At 52.0% G+C, this 23,375-nt stretch overlaps 1 protein-coding gene across 1 annotated transcript in view; it reads left to right on the top strand.

Annotated features, from left to right (window-relative positions):
* MFSD4A (major facilitator superfamily domain containing 4A) overlaps nt 1–20,207 on the top strand; it is a 34,046-nt gene extending 13,839 nt beyond the window's left edge. Inside the window, exons 4-10 of the mRNA XM_066261551.1 lie at nt 2,768–2,936; nt 3,574–3,689; nt 4,742–4,915; nt 8,675–8,822; nt 14,618–14,688; nt 15,854–15,974; nt 17,482–20,207. Of these exons, the coding sequence (XP_066117648.1) occupies nt 2,768–2,936; nt 3,574–3,689; nt 4,742–4,915; nt 8,675–8,822; nt 14,618–14,688; nt 15,854–15,974; nt 17,482–17,537 (855 nt within the window). The 3' untranslated portion in view covers nt 17,538–20,207. The remainder of the gene's footprint in view (nt 1–2,767; nt 2,937–3,573; nt 3,690–4,741; nt 4,916–8,674; nt 8,823–14,617; nt 14,689–15,853; nt 15,975–17,481) is intronic.
* Nucleotides 20,208–23,375: the final 3,168 nt, after the last annotated feature.

Here is a 23,375-nt window from a genome sequence, read left to right as displayed (position 1 = left end):
CAAAGCTGCCTTCATGGGAGTGCAGCAAGGAGCCTGCCTCACAGTGACCAGGTCAGATGCTGTGGCCTCTCTGGACCTCCCCGGTCAGCACTGACTCTGGTCTCTGGCTGGAGACCTCTGGTGCTCTGCAACTCCCATGTTAGCCCAGGCTGGGGCCAGAGGGAGAGGTGGGGAGACTCCCCCACCCCAATCCTGACCCCCATTTGGGGAGAACTGTCAGAAACGTCAGGAGCAGCCCTGGCCTCCTCTTGGGCCCAGCATGGGTGGGGTGGGGAGTGTTTCAGGTGGCCGCTGGCCTGCTGGCTGTGGGATGGAGTCACCGTGTGGCTTGTCACTCTGACTTAGGGCTTCTCCTGCACTAAGCAGGCTGGTCACCCCTCCAGAGGCAGGCCAGCTGGCTTCAGGCAAGTCAGCAGTCCCCCCAGCTGCTGCTGGGACTCAGAGTGATGCTGTGCGTGTGGCACTGAAAGGGGCTCTTGAGACCACCCAGTCCCACTGAGCAGCAGGGTGTCATGCCGTCCCTGGCTCAAAGCCCTGATGGGGCCAGCAAGAGGCCGGGTCAGTCTGGAACCCCGGCCCCTAGCACAAACCTCCTACCTGCCGCCCTGCAGTCCCTGCTCATTTTCCTTTTTTCTCCTTTGTAACTTCCCTTTCCCTCTAACAGAATGTTCCCTGGGGGCTCAGGAATGCCCCCTCTCCCTCTGCTCCTTCCCTTCCCACCCTGCCCATCATTGTTTGGGAACAATGCAGCTTTGGGCCTGTGCTCTCCACGGGGGGCCTGCAAAGGGGGAGCACTGTCAGTACAGTGTCTACAGTGTCAGGCTGGGACTCTGGGGCCAGGGAGCTAGAAGGTCCAGCATGACCCCGAGGTCGTTTTGCCCCACAAGGTGCAAACTAGAGGCACTTTGTTTGCTGCAGGGTTTCTGTACTTTTCCCATTGGTTTGTGTCTGAAGATAAACAGCCCGCCACAGAAGAGAATGAGGCCATCCAAGCACGTGGGCACGTGCACTTGCGCACACACAGGCGCACACAGGCGCAGCCCCCCTGGCACTCTGGCTTAGAAGGTGGAGTCTGCCTTCCCTGAATGGGCTTCTTCTAAAGATGGATTGTGTTCCCGTGGCAATGCCAGGTGTGAGTTTTTCCCATCACCCACCTCCCTGGAAAGCCCCACCTGAGCTATCTGGCCCTTTTACAGCTGTTTCCCCTTGGCCTCCACTCAGGCATTCTGCCACCACAGGCCTCTGCGTGTGGCTTTCCTGTTTCCCCCACCAGACTAGAGGGTCAGCCTCATCTCCCCCTTCAGACCCAGGACTCTTGAAAGCAGGAACTGTGTCGCCTTCCATTCAGGCCCAATTTGTGGCTCAAACTCTGCTAGGCAGAATCTGACTTTGACTTATTTTTGAGTGCAGAGGGAGGCTCCCAAGGTGCCCATAGGGAGGTGTCAGCACAAAGCTGGTGTTCAGGTGACTTGAAAAATGCTCATGTGAACCAGCCCCAGGCAGACTTCCACCTCTGCTCTCCTTTGAGCCTAGTGGAGCCCATCGGACTGGCCCCTGGGAAACTTCCAAAGCCCCTCGAGCTCCCTCTCTATCCTAAGCTGGAAGCACTGGATGGCGTTGCAGCAGCAAAGGCAGAGGCTAGACTGGATGAGGGTCTTCCCGGCAGCGAGGGTGGTTAGATACAGACAGGGCAGCTGAGGGAGGGGGCAGAGGCTTCTCCAGACCTCAGAAGCAGGAGACTCTTCTCATTGCTCTGGGGCAGTGATTTCCAGCCAATGTGTGCTGCAAGAATTTATAAAGCACACCGTACCTGACTGTGTTTAGTCAGGGACACTGACCTCTTTTCCCTGCCAAATAAAAAAATAACAGCCAACACAACAGTAACCATCTGGTGTGAATGAATCAAAATTATACCTTCTTTTTTTTTCAGATTGGCAAAAAATATATTTTTTTGGTGTGCTGCAGAATTTTAGTCATTGGTTTATGTGTGTCATGAGATGAAAAAGGTTGAAAATTGCTGCTCTGGGGAGTTTGCAAAACCTAAGCAGCTTAACATAAATAGCAGTGAATGTAAAGCGGGCTTGTGTGTTGCTTGTAGCATGCATTTTTTAATCAAAAGGAGTCCACGTCTGTTTTCCCGTTTAGACACGAAACCCCTGAGGACAGCCTCCACCCTCCTAGGGTGTAACATCACCCCGACAGCCCCTGAGGTGGAGGTGGCACTGGACAGAATCGGGATGCCCGGTGCCAGTCCTGCTCTCCCCAAGTCAACTGTGTGACCAGCACTAATGCTCGCTGGGTCTCTGGTCTAATGCACTCTGGTCTCTTCCAGCATATCAGGTTCTAAATGATAACTTTGAGCTTCATTTGCCCCATCTGGAAGATGGGGATAATAATTCCCCAGCACGCTTTCTAGAGCTGTGATGAACGAAAGCAAAACTTCTTTGGAAACAAGTTTATCTCTGGTACCTCTCCTGTGCCAGCAGCATTCCGGTATGATTCTAAGCTTGCATGTGACAAGTACCTGTCTTTTCAGGAAAACAGATGTGGTTAAGGTCGGGCAGCAAGTACACCAGTCCTACACTGGGTCAAGGCTGCATTAGCTGGGGACACCTATTAGGTGGGCACCCTTGAAAAAAAGCTGTCCTCTCCCAGGACTGTGCAGACATGTGCTCTATGACAGTGGAGGTTGTATGCAGTGGGCCAGGCATGGGTAGGGGGCAGCCTGATGGGACCAGGGTGCTCCTGACCCTCTGCCCACCCCCAGCTCCCAGTGCCCATGGCTGTGCTGTATCTGCTGTCCAAAGAGCGGCTGCTGACCTGCTGCCCGCAGAGGAGGCCACTGCTCCTGACTGCAGATGAGCTCGCCTTGGAGACACAGCCTTCTGAGAAGGACGACCCTTCCTCGCTGCCCCCAAAGACTCAGGCACACCCAGGTGGGGATGCTAATGAACTTTCACTCTCACAGCCCCACAGGGAGGCTTCACTGGTAACCCCTCCCCCAGAGGGTAACCACAGATCACAGATGAGAATGATAAGAAAAGAACCCTGGTCTGACCTGTGGTGGCGCAGTGGATAAAGCGTCGACCTGGAAATGCTGAGGTCGCCGGTTCGAAACCCTGGGCTTGCCTGGTCAAGGCACATATGGGAGTTGATGCTTCCAGCTCCTCCCCCCTTCTCTCTCTCTGTCTCTCTCTCTCTCTCCTCTCTAAAATGAATAAATAAAATAAAATAAAATAATTAAAAAAAAAAAGAACCCTGGCACCAATGGTCTCGTGATGCAGGAGATGGAGCAACCTGGCCGAGGGAATAAGGAAGGCAGACTTCTGGCTCCAGCCTCTATTCTGCTTAACTCTACTTGTGTGACCTTGGGCAAGTTACTTGACCTCTCTGAGCCTTGCTTGCACCAGGACTATAAGATGGACAGGGTCTGTTTCTAACAGATGGTTGGTTGAAACTAGAAGGGGTGGGAGGCAGTAAGTGGTCCTCTCTGCCGCCAGCCACTCCCCTGGGCACGCAGAGGGCAGGAACAGAAGCTGTGACTCAGCCCTGGTCTTCTGGTGTCTCGTCCAGCACATGACGACCTGTTCAGCTGCTGCCAGAGGAGGAGCTTCAGAGGAGCCCCTTATTCCTTCTTTGCTATCCACATCACAGCTGCCCTGGTCCTGTTCATGACCGACGGGATGACGGTGAGCCTGCCCTCAGGGTGCCCCTCCACCCCAAGACTCAAATCTGGGGATGGTAAGAGAAACAGAGGGGCATCAAGGTTTCCTAGAGACCTCACCTGAAGTTCAGGTGATCCAAACATTTAAACAAAAAGTCTAGGGGGAGACTGTTTCCAGAATCATTCATAGCCCCTTGGTACTATGGTCTTCTGTCCCAGCCAATTGTTTACGTTTTCATTACCTCTGTGGATAGGAGCCTATAGGTTTGTTACTGAGCAGGCTACCCACATGTTTTAAAGCAGCAGAGCCCTGTCCTGCCGAGTAGAGGTCATGCCAAATAAACTCTACGGTACCCTGCTTCCTGGAATACATTTCACACCTGGGCTTCTCAAGCCATGTAGTACAAACAAGCTACAGGCAGGCTCTGGGCCCAGGTATTCAGTCTGCTAGTGACCTCTGTTACGCTATTTAATGCCTTTCCCAGAAATCTCTAAGGATTAGATTAGGACAGTTCTGAATGGCTAACTAATGGCCATAGGAGGGACTCTCCAAAGAGAGGACCCTGCAAACTTAGATGACCTAGTGGGAAGTACTCGTGACAGTACTGGTTGACTTCCAACTCTCAGTGTGACCTTGGGCAAGTCACTTCTCTCTGCCCTCTCGCCTGTAAAATGAGATGCCTGTACACACTTTTTTTTTTCTGCAGCAAAAAACTTTTTTTTTCTTTAACAGAAAACTTTCAGTGGAATCCTGATAAATGAGGCAGGTAGCGGACCCCTGCTCTGGTGAAGGGGACCACAGTGCTTTTTTGCCCAGACACCTTGTGCTTCCTGTGGGGAGATGCCTCCTTGGCACCCAGAGGCCTCCACAGGTGCAGTCCAGGAGCTGTGGCTCCCCAAGTTCTGTTCTCAGCTCCGGCCTCTGTGTGCTCTATAGTCCCGGCTCCAAGCCCCCCTCTGTTGAGCGTCTAGGTGCAGGAGCCGTCCTCCCCACGCCTGCCCAGCCAGGGCTTCCTTTCCCCGGGCGATGATCTGGCTGCTCCTTGGATTTGCTCAGCAGGGCCTGTCTCTCCACAGGGGGCATATTCCACCTTTGTGTACAGCTACGCCGTGGAGAAGCCGCTGTCCGTGGGACACAAGGTGGCTGGCTACCTCCCCAGCCTCTTCTGGGGCTTCATCACCCTGGGTCAGCTCGTCTCCATTCCCATCTCCTCCAGAGTGAAGCCAGCCACCATGGTCCTCATCAACGTGGTGAGTGGCCTCCTTTCACTTCTCGGAGATTCAGGAGAACCATACGCTCCTGGCCATACCACTGCCCAGGACTTCTGTGCAGGACTGAACTCTGCCAGTGTGGCGGGACTGTTGAGGAGGGCGAGGGGAGGGAGGGGCGAGATGCTGTTGAAGAAGGGATGGAAATCCAGGGGGTGGAGCCTTGTGGTCTTGGGACAGCCCCTTCCCCTCTCTGGGCCCCTGAGTCTGTACTCATAAGAGGGCTGCAGGAGGCGGTTCCTGCCTTGTAGGGTCAGATCCCTGTGGACAACCTGCCAGGAGTACAAGGGAAGCAGGCTCTGGCCTTGGCCCTCCCGTGTTTACCTCAGTGCCCAGAGCCGTGTGGCCAGTGGAGACCAGGAACCCTGGGGCCTTCAGAATCACCCTCTCTGGGCTGGAGCCTGAGGATTTACATTCTGAAACTCTCCAGGTGATTCTCAAAGAGCCAGACTGGCATGTGGGCTGCCTTTAAGGAACTGGTCCGCCCAGGAGGCAGGAGGTCTGGGCCTGCGTGATGGGCCTTAATTTTCACCCTGATATGTATGATACGTCTGTCACCGTCTGTGACAAAGGGGTCCAGATTGCAGATTCCTGGAAGGTCATCTAGCCCGACCTCCCAGCAGGACTTGAATCACCTCTGTGACATTCCTTTATAGAGGAGAGTTACAGGGCCTGTTTAAACACCTCCAGAGACTGGGAACTCACTGGGGAGAAGCCAGGCTTGGCTGAGAATGAGAAGATGGGAAGCGGAGAAATATTGCAGATATTTCCAACCTGAAGAGAGTTTTGTCCGACGGGGGGTCAGGGTAGCGTGAGCCTGTTGTAGGCAGAGGACAAAGGGGGACGCCTGTGTGGAGGGGTGTTCTGTGAAGCTATCACTGTTGCAGAGGGACTGAGGGACAACAACCCGGGAGAGGGAGAGGCGGGGAATGAGAGCAGGGGGAAGGAAGTGGGAAGTTCAGGGGGGAGGGAGTCCTGGTCCCTGGAACTGGGGCGACTTTCCGGGTGAAGAGTGAGGGTACAGGCACTGTGGTGGCCAACCTCTGAGGACACGGGGCCCGCTGCTTAGGGAGAGAGGGTGAGGCGGGACTCTGGGTTCAGGAGAAGAAAGAAAGTCAGGAGCATCCTGGGCACTGACCATCAAAACTCACCCGGGGTGAAGGTTTTTAAAAAAGGAAAATCATGGCCTGACCTGTGGTGGCACAGTGGATAAAGCATCGACCTGGAAATGCTGAGGTCGCCGGTTCAAAAACCCTGGGCTTGCCTGGTCAAGGCACATATGGGAGTTGATGCTTCCTGCTCCCCCCCCCCCCCTTCTCTCTCTCTGTCTCTCCTCTCTCTCTCTGTCTCTTCCTCTCCTCTCTAAAATGAATAAATAAATAAATAAATGTTAAAATAAAAAAGGAAAATCAGGTTCCAAGGCCCCACCCCAGCCAGACTTCCTGAGTCAAAGAGGCCAGCCACGCAGGGAGACTGAGATGCCACCATTGCAGTCCAGGCGTGAGGGGTGGCCGCTGGACCAGGGGATCAGGGTGGATTCGGAGAGATACAAAGGCTCTAAACTGTTTTTTGAGGTAGAGCCGACAGGACTTGCTGTTGGCCGGAAGGTAGGAGGTGAGGACAGGAGGGATCAGGGAAGGCCTTAGATGCCAGGTGAGCCCTGGAGCGGGCGGCGTGCTGTTCACTGATGTGACCAAGAGGAGATTTGGGGAGGAAAGGACAAGTTCTGTTCGGGCCACATTGTTAGTCACCTAGTGACATATCAAAGGGACAGTTTTATATGAAAGTCTGACATCTGGACACACAGCTCATGGCTGGAGGGACAGAGTTGAGTCCAGGCATTGGGATATTTGAAACTGTGGAGCTGGCTAATGGGAAATGCAGACAAAGAATAGCCACAATGGAGTCCTGGCCACACCAACATTTAGAAATTAGCTGAGAAGAAAGAACAGATGGATCTGGGGGACCTCTTTCTATGCCAAAGAAATACATTCCGCTTGGAACTGTAGATGGGTTCGTTGCTTTGGTGTTTTCACTGCGTGAATGAAGTCTTTCATGTTGTGAAGATAATGCGTTTTCTTCCACCACTATTGGTGGCGAATCTCTAGGCAGCAGGTCGTTCACAGTAAGGACCCTGGGCTTCCATCAGCAGTCTGGTGTCTCCGAGATCCCGCAGCAGACCACGGGCCAGAGGTCGGGGAAGGAGGCCCATGGGCTGCAGTCTCTGGCTTTGTTTTGGAGCACATCCCTCAGGGTCTGCCTGTGCGTGTGCAAGTCCTTTCCCTCCTCACACTTCCTCTGTAAAGCAGGCGGCCCTGGGTTAGCTGTGATGTCTTCCATACCTTCTAGTTCTCCACTCTGACTTTATCTTATTTTTTCTAGAAACAGACATACTCACCCAGGAGATTTTTACCTCAGCGCTGTGGATTTTTGTAGAAGATCCTTAAGAAAGCTCACGTGCAACTACTAGGACTGATGCTGATCTACAGCTTCACACTTGAGGAACCCCTTCATTGCTGTGGTCTCTCGGCTAACCCTCAGTGTAGCTTTTGGAGCCCATCTTGCAGAGTAGGGAGCTAGGAATCAGGGAGATCCACCACTCCCAGGACCCAGAACTGAGGGGACTTACACCTGGGTCTTCTGGCCCCAAATCAGTGCTGCCTGGGTTTCTCCCAGGTGCATTTTGCGTAGGAATTAGGCAATATTGACATAAACACATATTTTTTTTTGCAAGAGACAGACAGATAGGGACAGATAGGGAAGGGAGAGAGATGAGAAGCATCAATTCTTTGTTATATCACCCTAGTTGTTTATTGATTGCTTTCTCATACATGCCTTGACTGGGGGGCTACAGCAGAGCCAGTGACCCCTTGCTCAAGCCGGCAACCTTGGGCTCAAGCCAATGACCTTTGGGCTCAAGCCAGTGAAATGGAGTTATGTCTATGATCCCACGCTCAAGCCAGTGATCCTGTGCTGAAGCTGGCGACCTTGGGGTTTTGAACCTGGGTCCTCTGTGTCCCAGGCTGGTGCTCTGACAGAAACACATTTTAAACAAAAATTTAAAGGGTTATTTTACCAAAAATATTCCCATGGGACAGAAACCCTGACTGAACTAGAAAGATTTCTGGATTCTTAACCCATTACAAGGGTCTCTAAACGTGGGTTGCAATCTGCCCTCGGAATCTGAGCCGAATCTGTTGGGGGGATGGGGAGCCCAGCTGGCCCACCACAGCCGCTGAATTTCTCCGGGAGTTCTCTCTGGATGCCTAGACGCTGGGGCCCCTGCAGCCACCACCCCACCTCCTGCTACCCCAGGGCCTCCTCCATGAATTCACTGCTTTTAAGGAAGAAGCAGCTCTTCGGGAGGATTGGAGGACTCTTGCCTCTCAGACAGCAGGACTGTGAGCTAATGACTTGGATGGAGTTCCCATGCTAACAGATAAGACCTCGGGGACAATCAGTATTCCCTTACCAAGCACTTCTTAAGCTTGTGATGTAGGCCATTTGTTGGGTGTCTGGGTAGGCTCACCTCTTCCCTCGCTCCTATTCTCAGGGCTGAGTTGGCAGACACTAGACTGCGGAGGGTGCAGTCCCTGCATATTCCACAGGGTGGCACACTGGTCACAGCGCTGTTCCTCAGGCCTAACTGTCCAAGTTAGGAGCCGCACTCCTCCAGGTTTTTCCTTTCTCAATGGACCTGGCTTTCCCCAATTTCTAATCACTCCATCACTTCTGTGACAGGTTGGCGTGGTGGTGACATACCTGGTGCTTCTTGCGTTCTCCTACAACATCATCTTCCTGTTTGTGGGAACAGCCAGTCTGGGCCTGTTCCTCAGCAGCACCTTCCCCAGCATGCTAGCCTACACAGAGGACATTCTGCAGTACAAAGGTGAGTGCAGGGGTGTGTGTGGGGGGTGACTGCAGGGGGGGTGAGTGCAGGGGTGTGGAGGGGGTAAGTGCAGGGGTGTGGGGGGTGAGTGCAGGGGGGGTGAGTGCAGGGGTGTGGGGGTGAGTGCAGGGGTGTGGGGGGTGAGTGCAGGAGTGTGGGGAGTGAGTGCAGGGAGGGGTGAGTGCAGGGGTGTGGGGGGTGAGTGCAGGGGTGTGGAGGGGGTAAGTGCAGGGGGGTGAGTGCAGGGGTGTGGGGGGTGAGTGCAGGGAGGGTGAGTGCAGGGGTGTGGAGGGAGTGAGTGCAGGGATGTGGGGGTGAGTGCAGGGGTGTGGGGGGTGAGTGCAGGGGTGTGGAGGGGGTGAGTGCAGGGGTGTGGGGGGTAAGTGCAGGGGGGGTGAGTGTAGGGGTGTGGAGGGGGTGAGTGCAGGGGTGTGGAGGGGGTAAGTGCAGGGGTGTGGGGGTGAGTGCAGGGGGGGTGAGTGCAGGGGTGTGGGGGGTGAGTGCAGGAGTGTGGAGGGGGTGAGTGCAGGGGGGGTGAGTGCAGGGATGTGAGGGGTGAGTGCAGGGGTGTGGAGGGGGTAAGTGCAGGGGGGGTGAGTGCAGGGATGTGAGGGGTGAGTGCAGGGGTGTGGAGGGGGTAAGTGCAGGGGGGGTGAGTGCAGGGGTGTGGGGGGGGTGAGTGCAGGGAGGGTGAGTGCCGGGGTGTGGAGGGGGGTGAGTGCAGGGGTGTGGGGGTGAGTGCAGGGGTGTGGGGGTGAGTGCAGGGGGGGTGAGTGCAGGGGTGTGGGGGGTGAGTGCAGGAGTGTGGAGGGGGTGAGTGCAGGGGGGGTGAGTGCAGGGATGTGAGGGGTGAGTGCAGGGGTGTGGAGGGGGTAAGTGCAGGGAGGGGTGAGTGCAGGGGTGTGGAGGGGGTGAGTGCAGGGGGGGTGAGTGCAGGGATGTGAGGGGTGAGTGCAGGGGTGTGGAGGGGGTAAGTGCAGGGGGGGTGAGTGCAGGGGTGTGGGGGGGTGAGTGCAGGGAGGGTGAGTGCCGGGGTGTGGAGGGGGGTGAGTGCAGGGGTGTGGGGGTGAGTGCAGGGGTGTGGGGGGGTGAGTGCAGGGGTGTGGAGGGGGTGAGTGCAGGGGTGTGGGGGGTAAGTGCAGGGGTGGGGGTGAGTGTAGGGGTGTGGAGGGGGTGAGTGCAGGGGTGTGGGGGTGAGTGCAGGGGTGTGGAGGGGGTAAGTGCAGGGGTGTGGGGGTGAGTGCAGGGGGGGTGAGTGCAGGGGTGTGTGTGGGGGGTGAGTGCAGGAGTGTGGGGGGTGAGTGCAGGGAGGGGTGAGTGCAGGGGTGTGGAGGGGGTGAGTGCAGGGGGGGTGAGTGCAGGGGTGTGGGGGGTGAGTGCAGGAGTGTGGGGGGTGAGTGCAGGGAGGGGTGAGTGCAGGGGTGTGGAGGGGGTGAGTGCAGGGGGGGTGAGTGCAGGGATGTGAGGGGTGAGTGCAGGGGTGTGGAGGGGGTAAGTGCAGGGGGGGTGAGTGCAGGGGTGTGGGGGGGTGAGTGCAGGGAGGGTGAGTGCCGGGGTGTGGAGGGAGGTGAGTGCAGGGGTGTGGGGGTGAGTGCAGGGGTGTGGGGGGGTGAGTGCAGGGGTGCGGGGGGTAAGTGCAGGGGTGGGGGTGAGTGTAGGGGTGTGGAGGGGGTGAGTGCAGGGGTGTGGGGGTGAGTGCAGGGGTGTGGAGGGGGTAAGTGCAGGGGTGTGGGGGTGAGTGCAGGGGGGGTGAGTGCAGGGGTGTGGGGGGTGAGTGCAGGGGGGGTGAGTGCAGGGGTGTGTGTGGGGGGTGAGTGCAGGGGGGTGAGTGCAGGGGTGTGGGGGGGTGAGTGCAGGGGGGGTGAGTGCAGGGGTGTGGGGGTGAGTGCAGGGGGGTGAGTGCAGGGGTGTGGGGGGTGAGTGCAGGAGTGTGGGGGGTGAGTGCAGGGAGGGGTGAGTGCAGGGGTGTGGAGGGGGTGAGTGCAGGGGGGGTGAGTGCAGGGGTGTGGGGATGAGTGCAGGGGTGTGGGGGGTGAGTGCAGGAGTGTAGGGGTAAGTGCAGGGAGGGGTGAGTGCAGGGGGGTGAGTGCAGGGGTGTGGGGGGGTGAGTGCAGGGGTGTGGGGGGTGAGTGCAGGGAGGGTGAGTGCAGGGGTGTGGGGGATGAGTGCAGGGGTGTGGGGGATGAGTGCAGGGGTGTGAAGAGGGTGAGTGCAGGGGTGTGGAGGGTGAGTGCAGGGGTGTGGAGGGGGTGAGTGCAGGGGTGTGGGGGTGAATGCAGGGGTGTGGAGGGGTGAGTGCAGGGGGGGGTGAGTGCAGGTGCCATCTCCTCCCCTCTTCCCCACTTTCTGTGATGTTCCCGCTGGAAAATCAGTGTCCTACCTCCTCACTGGTGGGAACTGATTCATGAATAGGGTGGTTCCGCTCCTCCTCCAACATTATACCTATAGATGTGATTTCAGGCCACAGGGAAGCAGTAAGTTTCTTTCTCCCTTGTTCTTTTTCCCCATAGTAATCTCTACTGACCACAGCTGGCGTTTGTGTAACATGCGTAGGAGTTCAAAGAAAAGCGAAGTTGCATGGGAGCACTGACAGCTTAGGAGAGGGACTTTGCAACTTATCAGTAATGACACGTCCTTGCTCTGTTCTTGTGGATGCTGTTCAAAGCCTAGAGGCGTAGAACAAGGATTGCACACCTGAATTGGGTGGTTACACAGCTTCTTTGATGTCAGAAACCTCTAATTCACTCCTTCTCTTTCTGTAGCCTCCTAAATGCATATAGCAAAAATCTTTTGTAAAATGAGTTAAAAAGTAATTGTTTTGAACAGTTAACATTATCCTTAGAAGTAACCAGAGATGGCCCTGGCTGGTTGGCTCAGTGGTAGAGCGTCGGCCTGTGTGTGCAGAAGTCCCGGGTTCGATTCCCAGCCAGGGCACACAGGAGAAGCGCCCATCTGCTTCTCCACCCCTCCCCCTCTCCCCCTCTCCTTCCTCTCTGTCTCTCTCTTCTCCTCCCGCAGCGAGGCTCCATTGGAGCAAAGATGGCCCGGGCGCTGGGGATGGCTCCTTGGCCTCTGCCCCAGGCGCTAGAGTGGCTCTGGTCGCAGCAGAGCGACGCCCTGGAGGGGCAGAGCATTGCCCCCTGTTGGGCGTGCCGGGTGGATCCCGGTCGGGCGCATGCAGGAGTCTGACTGTCTTTCCCTGTTTCCAGCTTCAGAAAAATACAAAAAAAAAAAAAGAAGAAGTAACCAGAGACACCCTAGAGTTCTGGAAAAACCAGCATTAGAGACAAGTAATTTCTTTAGAGGAGGAGAGGGGGAAATTGGTGTATGAGGCAGGGGGAGATCAGGGCAATTAGAACTACACCCACCCAAGTTCTCTGTAGTAGAGACAGGAGATCAGGATCCTTGAAATCTAAGGGTAATCACCAAACATCAAGTGAGTAAAAAAAGTCAAGAAATGATGTTGATATCTTATGTCATGTGCTATATCCCACAGAGTTTTAAGTGATCAAGACATGTTAGAATTTAATAGTAAGAATAGGAAGTTATATTGGTTGATTCTGCCTGCAAATGATCACTCAAATCCATCCTCTTTACATTTCTCCCATCCTTGCCTTAGTTCAAGCCTTTATCATCACTTACCTGCTTGGACTATTTAACAATACCCAGCTTTTCCCAATGTCTAATCACTTCCGTCGCTGCCTTGGTGGGTCTTAGCTCCTCCTCTCGCCGTCACATTTGCCTGCATCAGAGGTTCTCCGTGCTGAGTCCACATTAGTCACCTGGAGCACTTGTAACAAATCCCAGTGCCCGGGCTTCATCTCCGCAAAGTCTGATGTAACTGGTCGGGAGCTGCTGGGTGATGCTAACGTGGAGCCAGGGTAAGGACCACTTACTGTGCTGTTCTCGGAGCTGCTCCAGAGAGCAGCTGCTTGCTTCGACACGGAGCTGACCCTGGCCTCCATGTCCTCCTGGGCAGCTCTTTTCCTTTCTCCAGCCTTCTCCTACCCCACTTTCCCTCAGAGTGGCAGTCTAGCCAGCTAGTCCCAGATGGCACAAAAACTGTCCTGACCCTCCACACTTTGGCATATGATGAACCCTCTGCATGGAATGCCCTCTACTCTGTCCCTCCTCCTCTGTCCCTCCGGGAAGCTTCTCTGATCCCACGGGAAAGGTACCCCCTCCTTCGTACTTGCTTCTCATCTTTGATCCCCTCAACACCGTTGTACCTCTCTGTGATATCATACTCTCTGTGGGCACCGGCAAGGGACAAGGGCAGGAGGGCGTTGAGGCCATCAGCAGATATGCATGTCAGTCCTGCCTTCATACTCTGGCTGTGTGATCTTGTGTGATTCAACTTCTTCCCGCTCTCTGAGCCTCAGTTTTCTCATCCGCGAAATGGGGAGACAAATACCTTTGAGGATTGTTTTGTGCGTTAGAGAAAATGTAAAGCTCTTGACTTAGCAGCTTAACTGGCTCAGGTGCTGAATATATATGTTAACTCTAATTTTTCATCTGAGCGCCGTCAGTGTTTAGCGTAGTACTTGATGCATAGAAGGAACGGGAAGATTTGTGAATGAATGAGTGGAACAGACAGTGGTGCCACTGGAATTCACAGAAGCGAGTGACCAGTGTTGAGTCCAGAGGTGGCTTCATGGAAGAGATGGAGTGTGAGCTGGCGCAGAATTTGGAAAGGAGGAAAGAAAAAGGAAAGGCATTCCGGGGAAGGGTGAGGCAGTGGCCAGTGTGAGAGCAAAGGTGTAGACAACTATAAACAAACGTGAGACAAAAAAGACGAACTTGAAGCCCAGAGTAGAAGATAAGCTTTGTTATTCGACACACGCTCAGTGTCTACCATCCGCTGGCCGCTGTGCTGATAATAAGCAGTGATACGTGCCACTGCACTGAGACCCAAGGCACCCTCCTCTCTGAGGCTCACAGCCTGGTGGGCAAGGCTGCCCAGTCAGCAGACACTGGGGTGCATGAGAGGAGGGTCAGGTGGCGGAGGGGGCACACGGGAGGAGCCGCTGACCCAGGTTCAGGGGTGGGGTGAGGGGAGAGGGTGACAGAAGGAACTCTAAGCCAGGACTGAAAAACAAGCGGGAGTTTGCCGGACAAAGAGGAGGAGGAGCAAATGCTTGTGTCAGGCCTGGTGGAAAGAGGGAATGTGCAGTTGGGAGACTGCGCTTGGCTCTCCTGGCTGGAGGGGAGCTTGAGCAGGTAGTGTGGGACAAGGGTCTGCTCTCAACCTGGACAGCGATAAAGTATAAAGGGCCCTGAGACCACAGAAGGCATTTGGACTTCGTCCTGAAGGCGGCAGAGAGCTGGCCTGGTTTCGAGGGTTTGCCCCATGCCAGGACTGTGCCAAGCACTTTGATGGGGAGCAGAGCACGAGAGCGATCCACGCGGCAGTGCGGTGCAAGGTGTGCCTTGCTGCCCACTGTACACAAGGAAACCGAGACCTACAGAAAGTCGAGAACTTGCCTGAGGTCACATAGCTAGTGGGTGACACAGCTGGGGCCTTGAATGCCAGACTAAACAACTTGGAATTTACCAGGAAATAGTCATGAGCAATTGGAGGTCTCAGAACAAGGAAGGGACTTAATGGCAGCAAGACCAAGCATTCCCAGAGCAAAGATAAGAGCTACAGTCTGAGAATTCTTGGGAATCCCACGGAGTCCTCTTAGGCAGCCATGATACTTTCCAGAGACCTCCCAGAAATAACCTGGATTATGCCAGTTGACTTCTGTCTCCTATCTTGTTCTTAATAAACCAAATCCTTCTCTTTTGGGTAGGCTGTGCAACCACAGTGCTGGTGACAGGGGCAGGAGTTGGCGAGATGTCCCTCCAGATGCTGGTTGGATGGGTATGTGGGAGACTCTGGGGGGCGGGGAGAGCATCGGGGGAGCCCTCCTCCGAGCAGGTGGGAAGGTACGGCCAGCCATCTTCTGAGCCCGAGCAGGCAGGGCCCTCCTCTGTCTGTGTTTCCATTTCTGAGCCGGCCTTGAAAGCTGATCCTCCAAATGGGGGACCTGGAGCTGGGAAGGGATGCCGTTGTCCAAAGCAAACACAAGTCATGTCTGGGAGCAAGGCCAGAGGGCCCTGCGGGAATGTTGTTCAGCTCCCGGGCCTGGGATGGGACTGAGCTGCAGAGTTCTTTGTCCATTCCCTCTCAGCCTGCCAGCCCTCACCCCCCTCCCGTAGCCTTTGGCCACCCTGCGAAGGGCCCCGCTTTCCTGCCCACACCTGCCCAGATCCCCGGCCGACTCTCCCAGTTTTTGTCACGTGTACCCACGTACATGTTCCCACCATGGGGAAAAGTCTATATACTTCTTACTGAAGTCTATAATGTAGATAGTGTCATCCCCCCTTTTACAGAGGAGGGGACTGAAACTCCGATAAATTAAGCAGCTTGCCCTCAGTCATCACACCTCTAATAACTGTCAGGGATGATACCCGAACCCAGGCCTTTCAGCCTCTAAACTGCCCTCCGCACTGCTCTCCTTTCCTCTGCTCCTGCCCTTTGGGGGGAACAGCCAGCCTTCAGCGCCCTCCGCGGGAAACTGCCCGAGGCTGGATGTGCTCAGTGTGATCTTGTGGAGAGCACAGAGGGAACGGGTGCGAACTGCTAAAGCCGGTGATGGGTCCATGGGCACTCCGTATGCCACGTTGGCATATATTTAAACTTTTCTGTGATAGTTCTGGTCAGGCCTGTGGGTAGAGAAACACCTAGTGTGATCGGAGTTTTAAGGAATAGGGAGATTTTTCAGAAGGTCCCACACACATCGCTGAAAGGGACCGCAGCAGTCACCAGGTCCAGCCCCTGCCGTAGAGATGGATTTCTGTCTCCTCCAGAAACATAACATTGAAATAAGGCCCACATGTCCCTGCTACCCATGTTTCTCTCTGTTGGTGTGACAGTCCTCAACTTGACTAGAAAATCTGCCAAGCGCCCGAGAAGGCCGCTTCCTCCGACACCTCTTCATGCGAGGTTTTGATGGCCTGTGTCTCTGTGTTTTCCCCTTTGGCAGATATTCCAGGCTCGGGGCAGCTACAGTTTCCTGGTCTGTGGCGTGATCTTTGGTTGCTTGGCTTTTACCTTCTACATCTTGCTCCTGTTTTTCCACAGGATGCACCCTGGACTCTCATCAGGTAAGGAAAGAATCTGTTTCTACACAAGAGGAGGAAAACAGAGCAAGGGGAGGATGTGGGGGATGCGGTGGGCCTTAGCACGCCACCAGTGCTGTTCTGTTCCAAGTAAAATGCAAGGAAATGTTTATTTTTCTACAGCTTCCTTTCCCCTCTTCCTGCTTTGCTCTGTGATTGTCTGCGCTGTGCTGGAAGGGCAGGAGCGACCGGGATAGGCTCACCCCTGGTTTCTCTACTGGGACAGGGGCATGGATGTGAACTTGGCTTCCTGCATCCCACCGCCCCACAGGACCACAGGCCAAGGCTCTCTGTCCAGCCTGGGCAGGGCCCTGGAAGGCAGAGCCGCCTCCTTAGCTGGAACTCAGCCCAGGAGCCCAATTGGCCATCTCTTTGCAGTTTAGGATTTTGACTCTCCTCCAAATCTTTTTTCCAAAATGAAGTCCTTCAGGCCAAGTGGCAAAGAAAAGTTCCTTCAGGGTAGAGACACTACCTAAGAACAGTCCCACTCCTGGAGACCCCAGACAGGGGGAGTCCCAAAGCAATTTTCATCACTCTGAGCCCTCCCCCGGCCACTCTGCCCAGAGCTCTCCGGGTCCCGCAGTTGTTTCTGTGGTGCACTTAGCCAGTTCCTAAGAGAAGGAGCCCAGGCAGAGGCCCCGTTCTCGCCATAGAAAGTGAAGACTGAAGGAGCAGGCAACCACAGTCCTCTCTCAGCAGGTGGACATATGCACCCTTTAAACAATCAGTTTAGGCCCTGGCCAGGTAGTTCAGTTGGTTAGAGCGCTGTCCTGAAATACCAAGGCTGCAGGTCCAATCCTCAGTCAGGGCACATACAAAAATCCACCAGTGAGTGCATAAATAAGTGGAACAACAAATTGATGTTACTCTCTTGCACTCTCAAACAATCAATTAATAATTTTTAAAGTATCAATCAGTTTATAAGCCCAGAAAAACAATTGGGGCCTCCCAATCAGCTCTAACCACAGCCTTGCTTCGGAAGTGGCAGGCACCGACTGCTACCCAACCCAGCCCACGGCACAGAGCCTTCACTTAGACCAGCGGTTCTCAACCTGTGGGTTGCGACCCCAGCAGGGGTCGAACGACCAAAACACAGGGGTCGCCTAAAGCCATAATATGTATTTTCCGATGGCTTTAGGCAACCCCTGTGTTTTGGTCGTTCTACCCCCACTGGGGTCGCGACCCACAGGTTGAGAACCGCTGACTTAGACACATTCAAGAAGTCTTTATTGAATGTCGGAGGAGCAACACTTAACTCCCTAATCAAGGAAGACAAAAAGAAACACATATTCCCCTAACCCTAGACACTAGTCTCAACAAACTACTTCCACCAACAACTTGCTGGCACCATGGAGGTCTGATTTGCACTTGGCTCCCTGAGGAGCCACCACACGGCAGAGAAACAAAAGGCCTGGGTAGGCTCTCAGAATGAGTAATTGCCGCAACTTCATCAGAGCTGCCGAAACATGCTGCCCATCTTTTTCTGTTGTAGTTCCTTCCCAGGACAAATCCCTTGGAGTGGAAAGCGCAGAGCGCTACCAGAGGTAGAAGTGCGTGGAGGAGGCAGGCGAAGACATCCAGCATCTTGCGTGGCAGCTGAGACCAGAGCGGGGAAGAAGGCTGGGGGGCCGTGGAGGCCGTCTCCCAACAGAGGTTCAGATCCTCTCCACTGAATACTCGAGTAGAAGAAATTAAATTGGGTCCTCCCTGGGCAAATCATTAGACGTTTACCTGGCTATATTTAAGTTACTTTCCTCTTCCCTGGTTCCAACTTTGGGTAAGAGCTGTCTAGGACACCCCCCTGGGGAAGGAGGAAGACAGTCATCTGCTTCACTCCACAGACCACCTCCTGCATGGACCATACCCTGGGTTTGATGATTACTCTTAGCTGAATTTGAAAATATAGGTTGAAATTATAAAGCTTGATGATCATTGCTATATGTAGATATCTTTTAAGTTAAAACAAACGCCAGGTTATTCCATGGCACGCTCATAGGATTCATGTGTTTTTTACTTATTCATACTCCAAAGTCCTCCTTAATTCCCACTGCTGATATCAGTTGTTCGTTCATAAGCTAAAACAGTAAAAGGAAAAGTTGAATCTTGCTATCTTTGGACCACTAATTCAGGTGGTATCCTGGGTTAGCTCCTCCCAGTTTATAAAAGCTGATGATTAAAATTTCATTTTGAGTGCTATTTGTTAAATGCCCAGCCATTATTAAAAATTAAATTACAGAAAATTATAATTAAGTTACATTACAAAGGTAATAGATACTCAAAACTGATCACTTCCTAATTTTTATATACATTAGGCTCTTGAAGTAATTTATGACTATTGTATCCATATGGTGGAAATATTATATAAAGGAGGGCTTCTCTTTCCCACTCCACTTACAGGTAAGGTGGAGTAAGGTGTTGGTGGCTTGAGATCAGCCGTGGTGATCAGTATTTACACCACAGAAACTGGCAAAAGCTACAAATCATGGCTTTCTCCCCTGGAGAGCCAGGTGTTAAACATTTGCCACCACACCACCTGCTAAAAGCTAATTGGTCCAGAAGTTGCCTGGGAGAATGAGATGGATGTTCTATTTTTTTTACTGACATTGACAAGCTTGTAAAAGGCATAGAAACAGCACTAAGAATTTTTCAAAAGTATCTAATTTAAACTTTACATCTTCTATAGAGAAAACAACTCTTTACAGGCATACCTCAGGGATGTTGCAGGTTTGGTTCCAGACCATCGCAATAAAGCAAGTATTGCAATAAAGTGAGTTGTAATCTTTTTGCTGGTGGAGGCTCTTGCCTTCAATTTGTAAAAAAAAAAAAAAAAAAAAAGGCAACATCTGTGAAACGCAATAAAGCGAGTCACAATGAAACGAGATATGCCTGTGTACCATGTCAAGTTCTTTAACAAAAATGAGACTTGATTCAAGTCCCATACTGAACAGTTCAAGCTGTGCAATATACTGAAAGGAGTGCCTGTCTGTCAAGGGGTAATAGCTCTTGTCCAGAGCAAATCCTCTAGTAATACAAAGAAAGAAGGCAAACTCAGCCACTTGAAAAGGGCTTAGCATAGAGACTTTTGTCAGTCGTAAATGGCTATTACAGACGGTATATTAGTTCACTTGCACTTTCTCTGTGTGTACACAAGTGTACATGTATAAAAAGTAAGTGGATCACGATTCTCAGTAACCTGTCCAAGTAATGTGGCTCACATGCCCGATATTAAAAGGTTTATCCTGGAACTGTAGGCATTGTCATGTAAGCCAGCGCCACCTGCCAGCAGCATGGTGGGAAGGGTAATCTGGCTGCTGAGAGACCTGGGTCAAGCACCAGCCTCAGCTTCCATCTCTGTGGCTCTGGGCAGATAGGTCCCTGAGGCTCTTCCAGCTTTGCCTTTTTCAATCTGTAAGATGACATTTCTAAAAGAATCCTACCCTACCTCAAAGGAATTCTGAAAGAATTAAGGGAATTTGTGTTAAGCAATTACTATATGCCTGCCGTAGAAATTACTTAATAAATTTAGCAATTTTTATTTTTAAAACCTCCTCATAAGCAGCTTAGAAATTGTTCATACGTTTATTACATATTTATTATAAGTCAGAAAGATCCAAATACGTGTGACTGGTGGTGGTGCAGTGGATAGAGAGTCATCCTAGGATGCTGAGGTCCCAGGTTTGAAACGCTGAGGTCATCGGCTTGAGTGTGGGATCATGGAGATGATCCCATGGTTGCCGGCTTGAGCCCAAAGGTGACAAGCTTGAAGCCCAAGGTCGCTGGCTTGAGCAAGGGGTCATTGGCTTGGCTGGGGCCCCCTGTCAATGCACGTATGAGAAGCAATCAATAAACAACTAAAGTGCCGCAACCATGAGTTGATGCTTCTCATCTCTCACTTAAAAAGAAAAAAAAAAAGTCTAAATTCCTTTGAAAGCTGGTGGTCTAGAGGTATAGTTTAACTATGTCTATAAATACTTGAAAGTATTAGATGCCAGCGAAATTTAAATATGCAGCCGTTTAACTGTAGTGAGTGACCTGGGCAAAAAGAAAACAGCTGTATTTTTCTTGTGGTTTCTCAAGAAAATATCCTTTTTACACAGATTTAGAAAGAAGAGTCAGTGCCTGTTTCTAAGGTGATCAGGATAAATTTGTGAATATATAAAACAAGATTGAAACAAATTTGAGTGCCTTTCCTAAAATAAAATACTTTAAATTGAATAAGTGTGCTATCTATTATCAAGGACAATTGATCCTTTTACATGTAAGCCCAGAAACAAATGACCAAATGTTCCCCGAAGACAGGTCTCTCTCATACTCTGGGTTCACGTGGCTATTTTATAAGAAACAGAACTCACAAGCAGGACTGAGAACCACCATTCCCTCTTGCATATAATCAGAAGAAGAAAAGGCAGATAGGTTTTTACACCACACTGCCTACTCAGTTACAAAGCAAGTAGGCCTTGTCTTCTGGCTTTCCTTTGCTGAGCTCTGACACTGCAGAGTGCTACGGAGTTGCCCTGTGTCCAGGTTTCCCTCTGCTACTTAGATATGGGAATCTAACCCATCATCAGTACAGCAGCTTCACTAAAAGAAGGCATGGTGACAGAGGTGTTAGAATTCATATATTCATTTAAAATGATTTATTGAGCACTGGCTATGCTCAAGGCATTGATCTATGTGCAGAGATAAAGCAGAAAATGAGATGGAAGTCCCTGGCTCACAGAGATGACACTGCAGGTGAAGACATATAGACAGCATACAGAGGTAACATGCCACAGAATGAGGGATAACAGGTGCCATAAAGAAAAATAAAGGGCCCTGGCCGGTTGGCTCAGCGGGAGAGTGTTGGCCTGGTGTGTGGAAGTCCCGGGTTCGATTCCTGGCCAGGGCACACAGGAGAAGCGCCCATCTGCTGCTCCACCCCCCCCCTCCTTCCCCTCTATCTCTGTCTTCCCCTCCTGCAGCCAAGGGTCCATTGGAGCAAAAAGTTGGCCTGGGCAATGAGGATGGCTCCATGGCCTCCGCCTCAGGCACTAGAATGGCTCCAGCTGCAAGGGAGCAATGCCCCATATACATATGGGCAGAGCATCGCCTCCTGGTGGGCATCCTGGTGGGCATGCCGGGTGGATCCTGGTCGGGTGCATGCAGGAGTCTATCTGACTGCCTCCATTTATAACTTTGGAAAAATACAAATAAATAAATAAGGGCAGGAAAGAGGGTAGAAGGGGGAATGTCAAGAGATGCTGCTCTTGAAGCCTTTTCTAAGGAGGTGCCATTTATGCAGAAACCTAAATGATATACAGGAGCCTGCCATCCAAGTACCCAGGAAGAATTGTATAAGCAAGGGACACGGCAGGTGCAAGGGCTTTCAACCGAATACACTTGCAGTATTTGAGGACCAGCGAGCAGGCCAGTATGCGTAAGTGCAATGAGGGAGGGCAAGAGTGACAGGAAATAGGTTAGAGTAGAAGCTAGGGGCCAGATCATACAAGCCAAGTTAGGAATGTGTTTGTTGGTGTATTTTTGTTTTGTTCATTTTTGTTTTTTATGTGAGATTACTAGGAGAGCTGTGAGCAGGCAAGGGAGCAAGAATGAAATTGTGGGCACAGGCAAGGTAACAATTACAATAAACTATGTAGGAGATGGTGGCTTGGACAATGTTGGCTTCAAGCTGTTACTTTGAAAGTCAAACTGACAATTTGCTGATGAGTTGGGTGTGGGGTGTGAGAGAAAGATGGGAATCAGGCTGTACCTAAGGCATCTGACTTGAGTATATGATGAAGCCATTTAACATTAGAAGACAATGGAGGCACTCCCACTGTTTTGGAAATGTGTATTTCAGGATGCTATCTTGGGTATCAAAAGCTGCTGGCACTTAAAAGAAAAGTCAAGCCTGGAGACAAACACTGTTTTAAGGCTGTGGGACTGAATAAGACCACCTAGCGAGTGAATGTAGAGATTGGAAGATTGAGACCTGGGGTTCTTCAACCCCTAGAGGCTTGAAAACAGAACAGGATCCAGCAGAGCAAATGGAAGAAGCCAGAGGAGTACAAGAAGTTCAGGAGAGAACGGGGTTTCCTGGAAGGCATGTGAAGAGCTTCTAAGAGGAGGTCATTGGTGCTGCCACAAGGCTCATTGAGGGCTGAACCACTGGATTTGGCAACCTGGAAGGTGACCTTGACTAGAGAGCGGTTTTTGTCACCGATGATGTGTTCAAAACACGAGAATCAGCCTGACCAGATGATTCACAGTGGATAGAGCACTGTCCTGGGATACAGAGGAGCCAGGTCGCTGGCTTGAGCGTGGGATCATAAACATGACCCCTCTTGAGCCCAAAGGTTGCTGGCTTGAGCAAGGGGTCACTGGCTCAGCTGGACCCCCCTGGTCAAGGCACATATAGAAAGCAATCAATGAACAACTAAGGTGCTGCAACCAAGAATTGATGCTTCTCATCTCTCTCTATTCCTGTCTGTCTGTATCTCTCTCACGTGTGCGTGCTAAAAACAAAAAACAAAACAAAACAAAATACAGGGGAATCATAAAATTAACTGATGTTACAGCAACCTCCTGACACCAGCGCTTCCTGCCTATGAGAAATTCTCTTACCTGTTCCACTTTTCATTATACACTAAAATTGGTTAATTTCCCAGGGTTGGCATTATCAGGTAGGAGATCTCATTAACAGTTATACAATTTCACATTGATTATCACTACAAAGCACTGCACTTACTAGAATATGCCCGTTAATGGAAGGAAGTCAATATCGAGGTATTGTCACTAGATGCATCTATAAAACACAAAGTGATTGCAAAATAGACATTGTGCCTCTTAAAAAAGTATGTGTCAACAGTTAGGTTAGAAAACGGTACATAAACAGGTTTTTTAACTGAAGTACTTAGAGCTTTTAATATCATAATATAGTATGCATTTTGAATCTCCAAGCGGTGATGACTCCAATTTCTCATTCGACCTCACGCAACTACTGTTTTAGGTAATATATCTTGAGAACAGTGGTTTAGCAGAATCCAGCAGTCCTCAAAAGTGGTTATCACCCAACTGCATTGCTTAGTGACCTACCATCTGAAGTGACATTTTCTCAGGGAAAGTAAACTTGTCCCCAAAACAGACCTGGCCGGTTGGCTCAGTGGTAGAGCGTCGGCCTGGCGTGCAGAAGTCCCAGGTTCACACACAGGAGAAGCGCCCATCTGCTTCTCCACCCCTCCCCCTCTCCTTCCTCTCTGTCTCTCTCTTCCCCTGCCGCAGCCGAGGCTCCTTTGGAGCAAAGATGGCCCGGGTGCTGGGGATGGCTCCTTGGCCTCTGCTCTGTGGCTCTGGTCGCGGCAGAGCGATGCCCTGGAGGGGCAGAGCACCGCCCCCTGGTGGGCGTGC

Source organism: Saccopteryx bilineata, chromosome 2 (assembly GCF_036850765.1).
Source record: "Saccopteryx bilineata isolate mSacBil1 chromosome 2, mSacBil1_pri_phased_curated, whole genome shotgun sequence".
NCBI classification, from domain to species: Eukaryota; Metazoa; Chordata; class Mammalia; order Chiroptera; family Emballonuridae; genus Saccopteryx; species Saccopteryx bilineata.
The sequence above is the reverse complement of the archived record's forward strand: the minus strand, read 5'-3'. Positions and strand labels throughout refer to the sequence as shown.